Genomic DNA, 17,873 nt, shown 5'->3' with positions numbered 1-17,873 from the left:
ATGTCAATTTAATACACTGCTAATAATAACTGGCCTATCTGACATAACAGTTGTAAAGTGAATCACTCTGCGTACCCAATGTGTTAAATATTATTTGGTAACCAATGCTCTCTCCAAGCTGTGGAATCTTGTGAGCAAATATTCTACTTTTTGAGCTACTGGGATTAAGATTGTGAGCTACTGCATAACAGAAGCAAGCAAAAATAACAAGCAAATATGGTAACCACTTGTTTGGATTTAATTCAGATATGTCAAAGTTGGAGACAAATCTGTAAATGTATCCCTCCTAATTGTGAAGTCTTAAGAGAAATGAACTGAGATCTTGTTGTTATACTCCAGTTGTCTTCTCTCAAGCATGGAGGTAACTAACAGCATAAAGCAGGTTGCTCTAGGGCCATTTTTCCTGAGCCAAGATAAAAATGTGTGAGCTGGAGGCTAAAAAAACTGTGAGCTAACTCAGCTTAGAAGGAACACCATTGGTAACCAATTACAGGTAGCACTGGAGATTAAAGGAGTCTTGGAGTATAACTGATAACAGCATTTCAAAAGGGAGCTAGAACTTAGAATCAGCCAACTGTAAGTACAAAAGGATATCTTCTTCAATCTGAGAACCTAGCTCCTCCTCATCAGCACCAATTGCAATATAATCATCTGAAAAGGGAAAAAGCAGCTGCATAAGTATTAATTTACTAGAAAACAGAAATTAAACCAAACCTTTACAATATCACAATTATACTGAAAGTTACTATTTATGAAGCAATATGAAAAAGTAGTACTTTTTAAAGACCAAAAATCTTATTCTACTGTATTCGACAGAGCTGACAGCATCAGCTCTAATTTTAAAAAATTAACTATTTGATTTAATTAAGTATTAAAACTTCGCTCTCTAATATTCACAGTTCATAGGAAATACCAAAAAAGGAAGGAACTAAGTATTCTAGCTAGGAATCTTATCGAGTCATGAAATCTATTATATTAAAATATTAAAGGAGGCTCATATATATTTATTTCCTCCTGACCGTCATTACTGCTCAATACTGTAATCAACGGAGACTGGAAAGAAGGTAAGAAAACAAACTTTCCAAAATTATCACGTCAACAGAGGTATATTAGATGCCCCCAACTCCACAAGTAGGCCTATAAATTAATCAAGATCTTGGATTAATAACCATCAAAATTTGGAAGTATTTAGTTACATTTTCTCCTATTGTTCTAGTCCCTAACAATTAATGTTTGATGCAAAATCAAATGCCCAAACCCTGGAAGTATGCAAGAATCAACTTGATTAGTGAAATAGATAGAGTGCCAGCAGTTTTCAGTTTTATAATCATCAGTCAAATTTCAAAATATGAACAAATCCTAGCATAGAGAACTACTAGAGATAACATAAGATAACTGATACAGATAAGAATAAAATGGAGCACAGAAAATGTTGTAAATCACTTTAACACAACTGGAGAGAGAAGTAGGTACAAATAAATTAAATCAGTAAGATTTTAAATTAATACCAGATCTTATTGAAGCATTTAATAATTTACATCCTGCTTTCTCTCCAGCGGGGACCAAAATGAAGGAAGGAGGTTTGAATAATAACACACTAACTTATAAATTTAATTTGCTGTTGGATAACAAAAAAAAATCTTTTTAATGTTGTGGGGGCATTAAATGTTTTGACAGTTTAGCTTTGACAGAAATTAAAAACCATTCTGAAACAATTGTAATGAAGCATTTAGCTATTTAAAAACTATGTTTTCTTCATGTGAAACAGGACTCAAACAGGACTTCGTGTGAAACAGGCTTGCAAAAGAAACTAACAAAAAACCTGAACAACAATCTAAAATCACAACAATATAACAAGAACAGCAGCCTGAGGATGGGGAAACAATTATCTACTTTCCAAAAACACACAGACATTCTGGAATAATAATAATAATAACAATAAGTTTTTATTTGCAAAATGGGTGAAATTAATGCAAATCCCCACACTGATACTTCCTTGGTGTGTTTCTATAATGCGGTTAATGCTTATTTAAAAGATTTAAGACACAGAATGTAATGTAACAGCACCTACCTCCTGTTCTAAGAGCTGCAGCCAACATTTCTCTGCATTTCATTCGTACAGAATCAGATGTACTTGGAGCCCGAGGAAATGAAGATATAAAGGTTTCTGAGGAAGCATTGGCTTCTTCTCTCTTGCTGCTTGAGTTACTACTGGAACTGCTGAATGGGCAAAAAGATGTATGTAATGCCTGCTGTTCCCTTAGTCATTGCTCAAAGTTAAACATCCTCTTTAGATGGGATATTTCAGCCACAAAACCAAAACACCTGCAGTGGATTCAATATCAACTATTCTTACAATCTTTGCAAATGGCAGCAATAAGGTGGCATTTCACTTTACTGGGTTGGACCCACACGAAAATTTCTAATGACAGAATGAAACTTTCCTGCATTCTGCAGCCCTCCCTCCACTGACCTCCAAGAAACACTGCTCCTGGAGGAGAAGGGGCTCTGAGAAATAACATGAAGAGGGTCTGTAACAGGAAGGGAGAAATCAGTGGAAATTGCCAATTTAGCCTGGATCTAACCTGCTATTTGGAAAAATCTTACTTTTCCAGCACCCACCAATCTGTGGACTGTTGAGACACAAACAAAGGCTGAACAAAAACAATATAAAAATAAATCAATTAATTATGCAGTGCACTTAAAATACGAAGTTGAAATCACAGGCCTCAAATTTAGCTTTTAGACTGAAAGCCACTGCATTGAGTAGTTCTCAATATAATACAAAGAAGTTTCTCAAAGTTGATTATATACAACTAAGATCACACATTAAACCTGACTCAATGAGTATCTCGAAGCTGACAGTCCACAAACAGCCACAGTGAACAAGACCAACTGTGTTTCAGCTCGATGGGCCTTCTGTAGTGCTCACCAATAAATACATATACACCTTGTACAAGTGTTGATATAACTAGCCAAACCAGGTGTTAACTGATTTGTGCACATTTTATTCTGTGTGACCAAATGGTGACATTATGAATCTTTTCTCATGATTTTCATGCTCACACAAAAAATGTAAGATTGTAAATTTCCTTGTGGTATGTATATACACATTAACCAGACACAAACCAAACCATAAGACTATGACTGTCTGAGGTATTTTGTGTGCTCAAAAACTGTGGAGGCCAAATAGACAAAACTTATCTGACACATCCGGACTTCACCTGTGCATCTTATAAATAGCATTAAGTTAGAAACTAATGCTTTTCAGTCATGCCCAGGATCAAATACATCTGCACAATAAATGGAACAAATGGAAATGCTTCATTTTTTAAAGATTTGGAGGTTCCCATATTTATTGACCATATTTACAATTCACCTTTCTCACTAAGGCTCCAAGTGGATTACACAATATAAATTGATATAATCAGTATGATGAGACATCTATCAAACAATACGCTAGAATTACAAAAATCTGAGCAAGCGTGGCACTAATATGATGCAGAAAGCAGATATAATGCAGGAACATTGTAACCAGAGTAAAATAACACAGTGACAAACAGGCTAATATGTTCATTAAAGAAATATGTCCTGTGCGCAGTCTCTCTCTCTCGGCTTGACTTCGCGAACGAAGATTTAAGAAGGGTGCAGTAGTCCACGTCTGCTGCAGGCTCGCTGGTGGCTGACAAGACCAATGCGGGACAGGCAGATCCGGCCACAGTGGCTGCAGGGAAAGGTCTGATTTGGGGTTGGCGCTGTAGCAGTGCGATTCTTCCTCAATCTCCTTTTGTCCTCAAGACCAGCTATGCGTGCGTTCTCAAAGGAAGAGACAGCCTGGTGGATGGTGTGCCTCCATGCTTTGCGATCTGAGGCTAGGTCAGACCACTGGTGATGGTTGATGCGACAGGTGCCAAGGGATTTCTTCAAGGAGTCCTTGTACCTCTTCTTTGGTGCCCCTCTATTTCGATGGCCGGTGGAAAGTTCGCCATACAGAGCAATCTTGGGAAGGCGGTAGTTTTCCATCCTAGAAATATGCCCTGCCCAGCGCAGCTGCGTCCTCAACAGCAGTGCCTCAATGCTTGTAACCTCCGCCCTCTTGAGGACTTCAGTGTTGGTCACAAAGTCACTCCAGTGGATGTTGAGGATGGTGCGAAGGCAGCGCTGATGAAAGTGCTCAAGGAGTCGCAGGTGATGACGGTATAAAACCCACGATTTCGGAGCCGTAGATGAGGGTTGTCATCACAACCGCTTTGTAAACATTGATCTTTGTGCCTTTTTTCAGATGCTTGTTGCTCCACACTCTTTTGTGCAGTCGGCTAAATGTACAGTTTGCCTTTGCCAGCCTGTTGTCAATCTCCTTGTCGAGATTGTGCGCAGTAGTACTGTTATAAAAGATCTTCCTGAACCATTGTATTACAGTATAGCCCAAATAGTCTTGCAGGTTATTACCCTAATTTTCAACAAGTGATTAATTTAACTCTTATATTATCAGTGATTGAAGTGATTAATTTAACTCTTATATTATCAGTCTAGAAGATTAAATACCTTTCTTCTCTTGCTTCGGGACTATTTTGTGATGAAGATGCTATTTCCTTTTTCTTTTCTTCAGAATCTTTATCATTTGATGGTCCATCTGAAACAGACATTTACAAATTTTATATAGCAGCAAAATTTTGCATTTGAGCATATCTTAAATGAAGAAGCACTATAGTTTCTCTCAGTAGTTCTACTAATATCTCTATAATCATCATCATACTGAAATCAGGGAAGCTGAAAGTAGTAACTTGCCAAAGGCTATCTAGTGCATTACAGGCTGAGTTGAGATTTGAAAAGAACACTTTTCAGCTCACGCTCTTTCATTTACTTCACATTACACAGCAGCAATGTCATGTTTCCCACTGAGGATAAATCTAACAGGAAACTATAGCTAATATGGATTTTTTGATGGAAACATCTGCAAACATACAAGTCGCATCACACTTCAGATTTAAGTTACATTAAAATTCTGCGTAAAATGGCCCTTAGTCAAATGACCTTACATGACTTAACATCAAGAAAAGCTCTAGCTTTTGTCTAAATATTTCTAACTTAGTGTCCTTTCTTTGCTAGCATTGTTTAGGCTTTGTAAGAGGTATCAAAAATTCACTTCCCCCCACATGTTAGAAAACAGGAGAAATTCCCTGTGGAATAGGATGGACTTAAGCAGAAAATAAAGTTAAATATTCTTGTTCCAGGGCACTGATCATTGACTCTACAGCAAAAGAGAAAAACTTGGTTACTAAGAGGGGCATGAAACCATAATTCAAACATACTTTCACAATGCAACTTTCTATTTGGGGAGTACTTTCTCAAGCATTAGTGGCTATAAATGTAGCTGAGGAATGTAATTAAGCTCACTAGAGTTATCTTACTATCTTCAACAAATTACTGCCATAAATTGCAATTACATCAGTACCTAAACTGTATTTAACCATTATATTAAAATATTAAAAGTAAGAGACACAAAACATGCAACATCTAACAGAAAACTTTCTGAGTCTAGTAATATCCCACAGGGGTATGTGTGCTGTAAAGTTTTGCAAATTTAAGAATTTGATGCAAGCTTTCTAATTCTGCATTCATGAATCTGCACAACATACTTTTAAAAAGGTAAAGGTAGTTCCCTGTGCAAGCACCAGTCATTTCCGACTCTGGGAGATGTCACATCACAACATTTTCACAGCAGACTTTTTACGGGGTGGGTTGCCATTGCCTTCCCCAGTCATCTACACTTTACTCCCAGCAAGCTGGGTACTCATTTTACAACCTCAGAAGGATGGAAGGCTGAGTCAACCTCAAGCTGGCTACCTGAACCCAGGTACTTACTAACTTAACATACTTACTACTACAGAAATGCTATTTAATAATATTTTTAAAACACAAATAATGCCAAAATACTGATTGTTTATATCTAAGACCATCACTGTCAATGCTGCATTAGAAGGCAGTGCATTATAATTGTCATTAGAAGGCAGTGTCAACTAATCCTTACTAGCACTTGATAGACAATACTTGCCTAGGTATTTATCAAACACATTTTAAAGTCTGATAGACCTGATGTTCTTTTTGACTGACACATATCTCACAGGCACTACAAAAGAACATAAACTGACTTCTGAAAAATACAAATATATTTTTTGAATTGTGTGCCAAAAAGGGGAAGACAAACTTCTTGCAAAATGTTAGTCAATACAGATTCGGCTATAAAAAAGTGTCTAATTAATTATGCTCTCAGAAAGTATAGGTGGATATTTGATTAAAGAGACACTATAAATTGGACAGGTCCTGCTCAGTGTTCCCTCTAAGCCAAGTTAGTGTGAGCCAACTCAGTTTTTTTAGCCTCTGGCTCTCACATTTTTGTCTTAGCTTACGGAATGATCCCAGAGTAAACTAATTTATGCAGTAGCTCACAAATTTAATGCCAGTAACTCACAAAGTAGAATTTTAGCTCACAAGACTCCACAGCTTAGAGGGAACATTGGTCCTGTATATTTCAAATTTGTTTTTGATTGTCCTTAGAGACCTAATGCTGTATTTAAGCCCTTGGCCAGATAAAGAACATTAACAACTTCTGCAGCCCTGTTGCATTAATACAGGGTTGGGTGTGAAGGTGCTTTGCTATACATATAATCAGGGCTTTTTTGGTAGAAAAAGCCCAGCAGGAACTCATTTGCAAGATAGGCCACACCCCTGATGTCACCAGTGTTTCACAAAGGGCTTTTTGTAGAAAAAGCCCAGCAGAAATTTATTTAAATATTAGGCCACACCCCCTGACACCAAGCCAGCCAGAACTGCGTTCCTGCTCAAAAAAAGCCCTGCATATAATCATCAATCAGTCTTATAGTCTTATTCTAATATTTAAGTGTGGGCCAATCTGCAGATACAAAATTGGTGGAGCAGGCTGACCCTGACTAAAAACAGGTCTGCAAATGTGGGGGACTCCCCAGGCTTGAAGAAAAAATCTGAAAAGTCTCTTAAAAATACAATGGGAGCTTAATTCTCCCCAAAATAAAAGTGTAGCACGCACGTGCATGAACAATGTCTCCACCTCTGACAGACGGTGAAGGGGGGCAGGAGGCCATGGTAGGCTTCATAGCAGAGGCTAGGAACCATGTAGAACCTGCCATTTGTGTCATGGGCTGCAGGGCAGAGAGAAGTTTCTGCAGGCCTGACAGTGGAGGGCAAAAGTTCCATAAGGCTTGCCACTGGCAACACCAATGGGAAGGAGCCTCAGCAAATACTTAAATCAAGATATTGCTGTTATGAACAGACAATCCCTGCTTTCTGTTCCTTGCCTCTTAAAATATAAGCTGCAAAAACATCTAAGCAGCAGACAGCAGCCTGCTACCTGCTGCTCAGCTGTTTCAGGCTGCCTTGTCCAGTCCCTTTAAACTTTAAAAGGGCTGCACAAATTTGCCAGAATAGGCTTGCACGGGGGGTTCTGCTGCCCCAGGCAGAGCCCCACTCCCCGCCCTGGGCAAGGTCGGGGTGGCAGCGGGCACACTTAGAGCTGGGCTCTGAGCACACTCGTTGCCACACCCATCCCCCCCCCCCCCGACCTTACCAAGGCTTCCTGAGTCTCAGGAAGCCTCAGCAAGATTGGGATGGCAGTGGGCGCATTCAGAGCCGGGATCTGAGTGTGCTTGCTGCCACGTCCCTGACCTTGCCCAGGCTTTCCGAGTGCGAGGGGGGGAGGGGTACCTGAACAGTGCAGTCCGAGGAGATAGGGCAAAAGGAGAGGTGGTACCTTGTGGCGCCCTTAGGCCAGGTGGCGCCCTAAGCTGACTCCCACGTGCTGGCCCTGAGCCCAAAACAGCTGAGTGGCAGGGAGCAGGCTGCTCTCTCTCACTCAGCTGTTTTTCGGTCTTTCTGCAAACCCCATTCAAAGAGACTGTGGTCCCTTTCAATGAGGTTGGCAGAGCCACAAACTCTTTTGCAAACAAACATCATTTAATCAAGAACCAACACAAACTGCATTTTTACAGCTTGTGCCCACCCCAATCCTCCGAGAGCCTACAGTAGGCCCTGTACTAAGAGCCCTGTAAACTCTTGGAGGATTGGCTACATCAGGGGTATGTGGCCTAATATGCAAAGGAGTTCCTGCTACCAAAAAACCCTGGTCTCTCTCACTCGCAGAGACACCAACAAGCAGGGAAGTCCTGATTATTAAAAGGTTCTCAGCTACCCTGCTTGCTGGTATCTCTGTGAGTGAGACAACCTGGTATGTGAAATGGCCATGGCTCTCTCTATATTTTAAGAGGCAAGACTGGTGGCAAATTGTGAATGCCTGACCAACTTGTAATCCTATACCTGTAAGAGAGTGTGGCGTGAGGTAGGGATTCTAAGTGACTGAAAAAGGCCATTACAACCCCAAAATGACAGAAGCTGCACATGTAACTTTAAGAGATGAATACCCTCAGCGGCATACTATTTTTAAAAATTAATTCTTTCTCCACCATTCATTCATTACAAACTCCCAAACACAAACTGTTAGGACTCTGGGAGACATTCTCAAAATGTGCAGCTTGCATAAAGATCTCTCCATCATAAACTGTATCCCTGCTCTTTACAGGCATTTTGTCTCTTAGAATAGTGTTGTATGAGTAGGAAAGAACACTCTGAGCGCTTGTGTTGCTTGCCCCATTGAGAAATGTCTATACTGTAGTCAAAGGCAAACAAAAATTAAAGATGAAGTATCAAAGTTTAATAGTTCTCTGAGACAGAAATGGGCAAAAGCCTGAAATACATTACTTGAAATTCAACTGGAGAAGGGAAAAAATTAAAAGCTTACTGCAGATATACCTAATAACTTCTTCCATGATTTAATAAGTGATTTTGCCAAAGATGTAACTTCTTCATCTGTGCTTTGCTTGCGTATTGCATTCACTGACATTCCAATTCTTGTAGACTGAAAAGACAGTACCAGAACATAAGAAACAGATATCAACTGATATAAAATAGTAGTTGACAACGTAAAGCAGACAAAATTGTATCTCTAAAATTTTGTGTGCTCTATGAAGCAGAGAGCAGTATAAAATTGCAATCAGAGTTCCACCATACTTTTTTTAAAACTACAGCTACAACAACCAAATCATTTCCATTCTTCTACTTATTGAGCCAGCATGGTATAGCAGTTAGAGCAGGGGTGGCCAAACTTGCTTAATGTAAGAGCCACATACAGTAAATGTCAAATGTTTGAGAGCTGCAAGACATGAATGTCAGATGCTTGAGAGCCTCAAAATATGAACGTCAGATGAGGGAGGGAGGTAGGAAGGAAGGAAGGAAAATAGATGGAGGAGGGAAGGAGAGGTGAAAATAAAGCAACTTTATCTTTAAATGCATTTTCCAAGCACCTGGCTGGCTTGGCTTGGATAAGGGATTTAAAGAGTTAAATGCCTTCTCCACACTGGCCAATGGAGTGGTGGGGGCTCCAAGAGCCATACAATATATGTGAAAGAGCCACATGTGGCTCCTGAGCCTCAGTTGGCCACCCATGAGTTAGAGTGTCAGACTAGGATCTGGGATACCCATATTTGAAACCAAACTCTGCCATGGAAGCTTGCAGGGTAACCACAAAAGCACAGAGTCAGTCTAACCTACCTCATAGGGTTATGGCAAGGATAAAACAGAGAAGGGAGAATACTATAACCCATCCACAGGGGGAAAAGTAGATAAGAACCTCCTCAAAAATACCTGGCTAATTATGAACCATGAGTTAAAGGGTACCAAAATGGTATGTTTTGCTCTTCTTTGAGAATTTTCCCCTCAAGAGATTCAAAGAGGGAGATGCTTGATTTAAGCAGAATTTCATTTGAAATCGCTTTTCAGTTTGAAGCTATTTAGAAAATGGGGGGGGGGGATACCAGCTCCCAAAATTAATTTTCTATTTACTGACATTATAACCACGTTTTAATAAACCTAGTATTTCTAAGCAAAGTATTTTTAGCTTTTTTTATTTTATTTTTATTTATTTGAGATTTATATCCCGCCCTTCCCACCAGGTGGCTCAGGGCGGCTTACATCATATAAAAACTGACATAAAAATATATAATTATGCATAAAAATTAGACATTCCATAATTTACATAATTAAAATCTAAACATTCACATAGTTATGTACTTAAAACATTCAAGACATACGGCGGTCTTGCAACTACACTCAGTTTCAAGTTTCAATGTTTCAGTGCTGGTTAGTTGTAAGCCAGCCGGAAGAGGACTGTCTTACAGGCCCTGCGGAATTGAACAAGGTCCCGCAGGGCCCTTACCTCTTCCGGCAGCTGGTTCCACCAGGAAGGGGCCATTACTGAGAAGGCCCTATCCCTTGTAGTTTTCAAACGGGCTTCCTTTGGCCCGGGGACAATCAGGAGATTTTGAGTTCCCAATCTCAGTACTCTCCGGGGAACGTGTGGGGAGAGACGGTCCTAGCTGTTGGGTCCCAAGTTCAAACACAACTTTAATTTGACATCATGAGTAAAACAAATTTGTAACAAAACACTCATTGTTCAAGTAGTCATTTTACAGTACATTTTGTGTAATCTAGCTGACCTTTCAGAAGTTGAGTTGTCTCAGTGGCTGCATGCCCCCTATTATGGAATTACTTCTATAAGACTATCTTCTAGGTCCCTTCCTTTGTAGTCTTTCAAAAAGCTTATAAAACCCTTTTGTAGAATTTTTCCTTGATGGGTATGGTCCTAAGAAACTGAACACTGGGTAGTAAAAGTTGTGGTGAGGTAAATAGATTTAGTTCTTTACTATGGGGTACATTTTTAGTATTCTTATTTTTGAACTGCAGGTTTTGTTCTGCTCTTAATTCTTAGCCACTCTAACAAAAGGAAAGGATATCACTATTACAAACATACATACATATATCAGGGCTGATCATTAGGATTTGACAAGCAAATTGCAAATAACATCTTTCATTAATATTATCCAACTTTACATCTTCAGCATTGAATGTAACTTTTATGAATGCTGTCCTAATCTGATGCCAGATTGTGCCTTTGAAAAGCTGTGAGAAAATGAAAGGAAAAATTAAACCCAACCACGAAGACTTTTAGAAATTGTTTTATCTTTTATTAAGCTATCATTAAATAGGTTGGTTTAAGTCCTAGGAGCAACTTTCAAGCAAAGTATTAGAACTACTCTACTGCCATCTACTGTACAAGAAAAACATATAAGGCATTTATACTATTGAACAAGCTGGCCATTTCACGTTCTACAAGAATTTCCCTTTTCTTTAAATGACTGTGAGTCTTACATGGTTTGGTTGGCAGCTTGTTTCAAATCTAACAGCAACCATAACCACCAAATATCAGCACTAAATAAAAAACAAACTCTAGAAGATATTTGGAACTTGACTATAGATTGTATAATTCTAGTTATACACAGAGTTTGTAATCTGCTGCTTTCCTGGAAACATTTGTCAGGAGTTGTCTCAGAAGAATGAAGACCATTTGTAAATTAAAATGTACTTTTTTCACTTACAGGCTATGTTTTACAAATGAATAAAAGAGTCTACTTTAAAACATAAGCAGACTAACAAGTAACAAACTCCCAGTCTAACCAGAATATCTGGGAAAAGATGATAAAAGATAAACTATTTTTTTTCTTATTTGCTTCAATGGAATACTTCAGAGAAGAGCAAGTATTATGATGTTTATTTATTTTATTGGATTTATATCCCGCTCTCCCTGCTGAAGCAGGCTTAGGGCAGCTCACAACAGTAAAAACATGTACAGATATTAAAAAGGTAAAGGTAGTCCCCTGTGCAAGCACCAGTCGTTTTCGACTCTGGGGTGACGCTTTCAAGGCAGACTTTTTACAGGGTGGTTTGCCATTGCCTTCCCCAGTCATCTACACTTTCCCCCCAGCAATCTGGGTACTCATTTTACCGACCTTGGAAGGATGGTAGGCTGAGTCAACCTGGAGCTGGCTACCTGAACCAACGTCCGCTGGGATCAAACTCAGGTCGTGAGCAGAGGGCTCTGACTGCAGTACTGCAGCTTTACCACTCTGCGCCACGGGGGTACAGATATTAAACATTAACTAATTAAAACCTTAAACAATATAACAATTAAAACATTTTAAAAACAATTTGGTGCTAATAATACATTCCAATAATTTCAGATAGAATGCAGTACAGATCATATATGCTGTGTAGTTTACATACAGATGATATACTGATGCAATAGAGGTCTATCATTGGCTACTAGCTACAACAGGGGAGTCAAATGTGGACATTTGAACTGGCCTGCCCAGGACTTTAATCTGGCCCATGGTTCTTTTCTCCCCCTCCTGTCCTCACCCTCTGAAGCTCCAAGGCTGCTAGAGTTCATAGCTCCTTCTACCTTGTCCTTCCCAGCTGCAGCAGGAAGCTCTTCTGGGCTTGTAAAGCTGTCAAGAAAATGTGGAACGGATTTTCTATTAAGATCCTGCTGGTGGACCTTAATGGAAAATCCATTCTGCATTTTCTTCGCAACTCTGTCTGTGCTGCAATGTGTTTCAATGGAGTGAAGTTCAGTTTTACTTTCCAGCATTCCTATGGCCAGTTGAAGATGTTGCTTCCAGGAGTTGTGTCCTTGTGAGTAAAGGGTTGATGCTTTGAGCCAGCTTGTCTCTGCTGAATGGACCTGGGAACTGGGGCCTAATGAATACTCTAATCTGGGAACCCACGGCCAAAGAGGGATATTACACTGAAGAGCCACTGCCAATCTGAGTAGACTTGCGAGGGGGGGAGCAGGGAGAAGCTTGCAATGTCCAGCCGTTTCATGTTTTTCTAGGCTCAAAGCATTTTATACTTTTAGTTTCTGCTTTTTCATGATGTTTTATTTTTAAAATTGCATTGCCAAATCCCACTATTCCCCCAGCTTTCCATTTTAAGAAGAAGAATTGCAGATTTATACCCCGCCCTTCTCCCTGAATCGGAGACTCAGAGCGGCTTACAATCTCCTATGGCTTTTCCCCCCACAACAGACACCCTGTGAGGTGGGTGGGGCTGAGAGGGCTCTCACAGCAGCTGCCCTTTCAAGGATGACTCCTGCAATAGCTATGGCTAACCCAAGGGCATTCCAGCAGGTGCAAGTGGAGGAGTGGGGAATCAAACCTGGTTCTTCCAGATAAGTTTATTGGATTTATATCCTGCCCTCCCCGCCGAAGCAGGCTCAGAGCTGCTGCACAAGAGTCTGTACCCTTAACCACTACACCAAACTGGCTCTCTTAAACTTAAACAAAATATCACAAGAGTTTTAAGCAGGGGTGACCCAACGCGCTTATCATAAGAGCTACACAGAATAAACGTCAGATGTTTGAGAGCCACAAGACATGAACAGCAGATGTTTGAGGGAAGGAAGGAAAATAGATGAGGAGGTGGAGGTAAAAAGAAAGCAACTTTAACTTTAAATACATTCTCCACAGCCAGTTATTTAAAGAGACAAATGCCTTTTCCAAGCTGGCTGACAGAGCCAGGGGGGGGCGGTGTTGAGAGCCACACAATGTGTGTGAAGGAGCCACATGTGTCTCCTAAGCCACAGTTTGGCCACCTCTGGTTTTAAGCATGTTTTCGTTTTAAGTAAATAAATATATTTAATTGTGTTTGTCTGTGTCCTTTATAAAGTTTATATCCCTGCTATCTGGCATTACATTTTATGACACGCATGGCCCGGCCACACAAAGTCCCATTTATGTCAGATTTGGTCCTCATAACAAATGAGTTCAACACCCCTGAGCTACAAGGTATAGAGCAGAGTTTCCCAACATGTGACCCAGGGGCTGAACCAGCTCCACCCCCTCCCAGAGGGCTCCTATCAGGCCTGCGAGCAAGCCTGCTTCCTTCTCCTTCTCTCTTAATTCCTTTGGTTATTAGAGACTGTTAAATAAAATATTGCAAGAGTGCTGATCTTTTAAGCATGTTTTACTTAAAGGGTTTTTTTTTTAAAAAAAATCTCTAATTGTGTTTGTGTTTTTTATAACGTTTATGTCTCCACTATCTGGTATTCATTTTATGACACACATGGCCCAGCCCAACAAAGTCTCATTTGTGTCAGATCTGGCCCTCGTAACAAATGAGTTCAACACCACTGGTATAGAGGGAACACTGTGCCTGGGGCAATGATGCTTTGTACTCTTGGGGGGCCAACAGTGGGAAGGCTTCTGGTGTTCTCGCTCTGCTGGTGGACTTCCTGATGGCACCTGACTTTTGGCCACTGTGTGACACACAGTGTTGGACTGGATGAGCCATTGGCCAGATCCAACATGATTTCTTCTCTTATGTTCTAGATCAGGGGTGTCCAACGGTAGCTCTCCAGATGTTTTTTGCCTACAACTCCCATCAGCCCCAGCCATTGGCCATGCTGGCTGGGGCTGATGGGAGTTGTAGGCAAAAAACATCTGAAGAGCTACCATTGGCCACCCCTATTCTAGATTTATAGAATTTTTGACATGCAAGGATTGACTGCATTTTGCTTACAGATTTTTTCAGGATTCCTGTAAAATTTACAATCTTATAGTTCTTTTCTTCAGCCTTAAACAAGCTGGCTAAAATGAGTTGTAGTGCTCATCATTAGAATTGGCTATGAAAGGCTGATCTTCTGCCAGACTAGCTTATCACAAAGAACAATGCAACACCACTGATTCAATGCCCTCCCAACCACTGTGAAAATAATGTAAACTGGAGCATATTCAGAGAAGCATCACAGCATCATATCATGCCTTCAGAGGTCATGAATTAAAAAGTTCAGTAAATTATGTGCTGACCTATGTAAAAAGCTTGGAAATACAACCCTTCTTAATGTCAATTTAAGCAGAACAGGAATGGCATGTGTACTTATGAGGTATGCCGGTGTTCTGTGTATCTATTTAATCTGATGTAGAGTTATCAGGTTATTTTAAATAGAAGTTTTAATTAATATACTAACAATTTATCCGCTGGTTAGAAAATACAGTTTTCACTTTGAACTTGGAGAAATAAACTGTAACTTGACCCTTAGAGTTTGAGGGCTGTGTCCTATGCAAGAATTTAAGGTTTTATGGGAGCATTCAGTTACCAACCTGTACTGTGATTTAGTGGTTAATGCACTGCCTGAATTCAGTTAAGGAGGTTTTAATCTCCAAATGACTGTTTAAATTAATGCCTCCTTCACAGGTAGGCCTGATCAACCACCACAATACTACATCAGAATCAGTCTTAACATCATACATAACTAATTGCTCTCCAAGTTCCTTTACTGCTGCAATTATTAGGACAAGCACAAGGGAAAATGCAACACAACCAAGTTCTAAAGAACAAGTTTCCAATTATAGCATTCTAGAGCTCATAGTCCAGTCATTCCAAGGTAATTATCCTATAAGCACTTTTTTGCCATGTACCTATTTTCTGCTGGTGAAATACTGTGTTCTTCATTCATAGACTGATCTGTAGGCAGTTAGTAGACCAACACTGCCACTATAGGCAGGAATTGTGTCAGCTTGCCTTTGTGAATACTTCACTAATTCATGCTATGTGATTTTATCAGGAAAAGTGTTGTTTGATACCACCACCACCCCCGACCCCTACGCCTATTATTCCTTCAAATGTCTTCTTTCCATACAACTCACAGCTCAGGGAGATTTAAAAACATATTTACCAATAAAATATAATGGAGAAAATCTATTTTCTAGTCTGGAAAGTTTAGATATATTCTTTACTACCACTAGAAATCTTCCCTGATCAACCACAGGATATAAAATGCACAAAGGGAGACCTGACCTAATTTTTCCACTCTTATTTTGCAGGACTTGCCCTGTTCTCCATAGGCCGCTATTATGAAGCAGACTACACATTCACAACTTTCAATCAATAGATGTAAAAAATGACCAATTTCAGACACTTATAGTCAACAGAATATCTTGATCTGTATGTGTATCAAATTTTAGTTTAATTTTGATTATAATGGGGAAACAACCTATCAGCATGATCCAAGCCTCTTTTATTTACAATGAGCGAGCAATAATTAGAAGTTGACTACATTATTTTCATCATTACCACCATCACAGTAATAAATATATAGTTCTTTGTTTGTCCAGTAACTTTTCAAAATTAGTCTCCCTTACTTTTTAAGGAATCCAATTAATTTACCACTAGGTTTGGAACCTTGTTCCTCTAAACCAGTTTGGTGAGAGAACCAGTTTGGTGTAGTGGTTAAGCACATGGAATCTTATCTGGGAGAACTGGGTTTGATTCCCCACTCCTGCACATATACCTGCTGATGTGACGTTGAGTCAGTCACAAATTCTCTCAAGGTCATTCTGCTCAAGAACAGTTCTGGGAGAACTCTCTCAGCCCCACCTACCTCACAGGGTGTCTGTTGTGGGGAGGGGAAGGGAAAGGAGATTGTAAACCACTCTGAAACTCCTTTAGATAGCGAAGGGCAGAGTATAAATCTAATTTCTTAATTTCTCTTAAACATACAACATATAAAGAAAGATTACAACATTGGGAAAAAATACCTGTAACAACTCCAGTGTCATAGGCATGTTCTTCAGTTCTTTGAGTAAATCAAGAGCCCCAGCCTGTAAAAACAGCATAAAGGATTCAGAGGTAAACTGGCACATTTGTAGTGGGGCTGCAACTGAGTCAAGTGATATATAAAGATCACATCCTAATAACGATAGACTCAGAAACAGTCAGAACAGAATATAGCAAAGCTACAGGGAACAGTATGGAAGGAATACAGCTTATCTACTCCTTTGAACAGAATTTGGTTGAATTAGCCCTAGAGGCAGCTGGAAAGATGAAAAAGTGAAACCAGATGGCTTAGGGCTCACAGGCTGGCTGCACCACATCCTTCTCATATATTCCGACATGCCACATATGTATTTCTCAGACAGCTTTCTCCTTGTTGTGCCCTCTCTTAGAATTGCCTGCCCAGCTAGATCACAGGTTTCCTCTAACCTGGTATAGACAACAATCCCACAGGTCCACTAAATGTGTAGAGAGGGATAACAAGCATGAATACTCTAGCTCTGCCCCTGCCTCCACATGATTGCTTGGTCTGAAGGGCACAAAAACATGGTGTAAGTGGCCACACAAATTTTCTCTTCCCATTATCACCAACACTTGGAAAACAACATCATTGATCACAATACAGGGGCATAGGTATGCCAAGTCCTCTTCCTTGGGCATTCAGCAAATGTATGGAGGTGTCATCCATACCGGGCTTCAGGGTCAGGGCATAATCCTCTGGAAACGGCCTACAAGAGTGTGTACAGAGAGTGCTGTAATTGGCTACATTTAGGATGAAATGAAAGACAATTCTATTTCAGAGAGCATTTCAGGGAGGGTAAATTGCTTTGGCAGATTTGGCTGCATTTTTAATCTATATGTTTTTAATTTGTTAGTGAACTCTTGATTTAAGGGGTTCTTGCAAATGGTTGTTGCATTAATAGTCCTCTTACGTCTACAAAAATAAGGCACTTTTTCCAGTCATATATAATGGGTTATATTCAGTGATCAATCAGAGGAAGCTGCTGGTGGCGGCATATCATTCCTGTGTGCCTTGCAACCCCATTGATTAATTTTTCCTGCAAAAAAAGACAAGTTGGATGAAGTGAGCACAAGAAACAGTTGTGATTCTTGCATCCATAGATTGTGGGTTCCAACCCAATTTTGAACATATGAACATATGAAGCTGCCTTATACTGAATCAGACCCTTGGTCCATCAAAGTCAGTATTGTCTACTCCGACTGGCAGCAGCTCTCCAGGGTCTCAAGCTGAGGTTTTTCGCACCTATTTGCCTGGACCCTTTTTTGGAGATGCCGGGGATTGAACCTGGGACCTTCTGCTTACCAAGCAGATGCTC

At 40.0% G+C, this 17,873-nt stretch overlaps 1 protein-coding gene across 2 annotated transcripts in view; it reads right to left on the bottom strand.

Annotated features, from left to right (window-relative positions):
- TCEA1 (transcription elongation factor A1) overlaps window positions 1-17,873 on the bottom strand; it is a 59,756-nt gene that overhangs the window by 17,668 nt on the left and 24,215 nt on the right. For both annotated transcript variants that reach the window (XM_060243797.1, XM_060243798.1), the window contains 5 exons: window positions 16,521-16,583; window positions 8,842-8,947; window positions 4,546-4,633; window positions 2,072-2,220; window positions 595-651 (listed from right to left, as the gene is read on the bottom strand). In XM_060243797.1, coding sequence (XP_060099780.1) covers window positions 595-651; window positions 2,072-2,220; window positions 4,546-4,633; window positions 8,842-8,947; window positions 16,521-16,583 — 463 coding nt within the window. The remainder of the gene's footprint in view (window positions 1-594; window positions 652-2,071; window positions 2,221-4,545; window positions 4,634-8,841; window positions 8,948-16,520; window positions 16,584-17,873) is intronic.

The sequence above is a fragment of the Heteronotia binoei genome, chromosome 7 (genome assembly GCF_032191835.1).
Source record: "Heteronotia binoei isolate CCM8104 ecotype False Entrance Well chromosome 7, APGP_CSIRO_Hbin_v1, whole genome shotgun sequence".
NCBI classification, from domain to species: domain Eukaryota; kingdom Metazoa; phylum Chordata; class Lepidosauria; order Squamata; family Gekkonidae; genus Heteronotia; species Heteronotia binoei.
The sequence above is the reverse complement of the archived record's forward strand: the minus strand, read 5'-3'. Positions and strand labels throughout refer to the sequence as shown.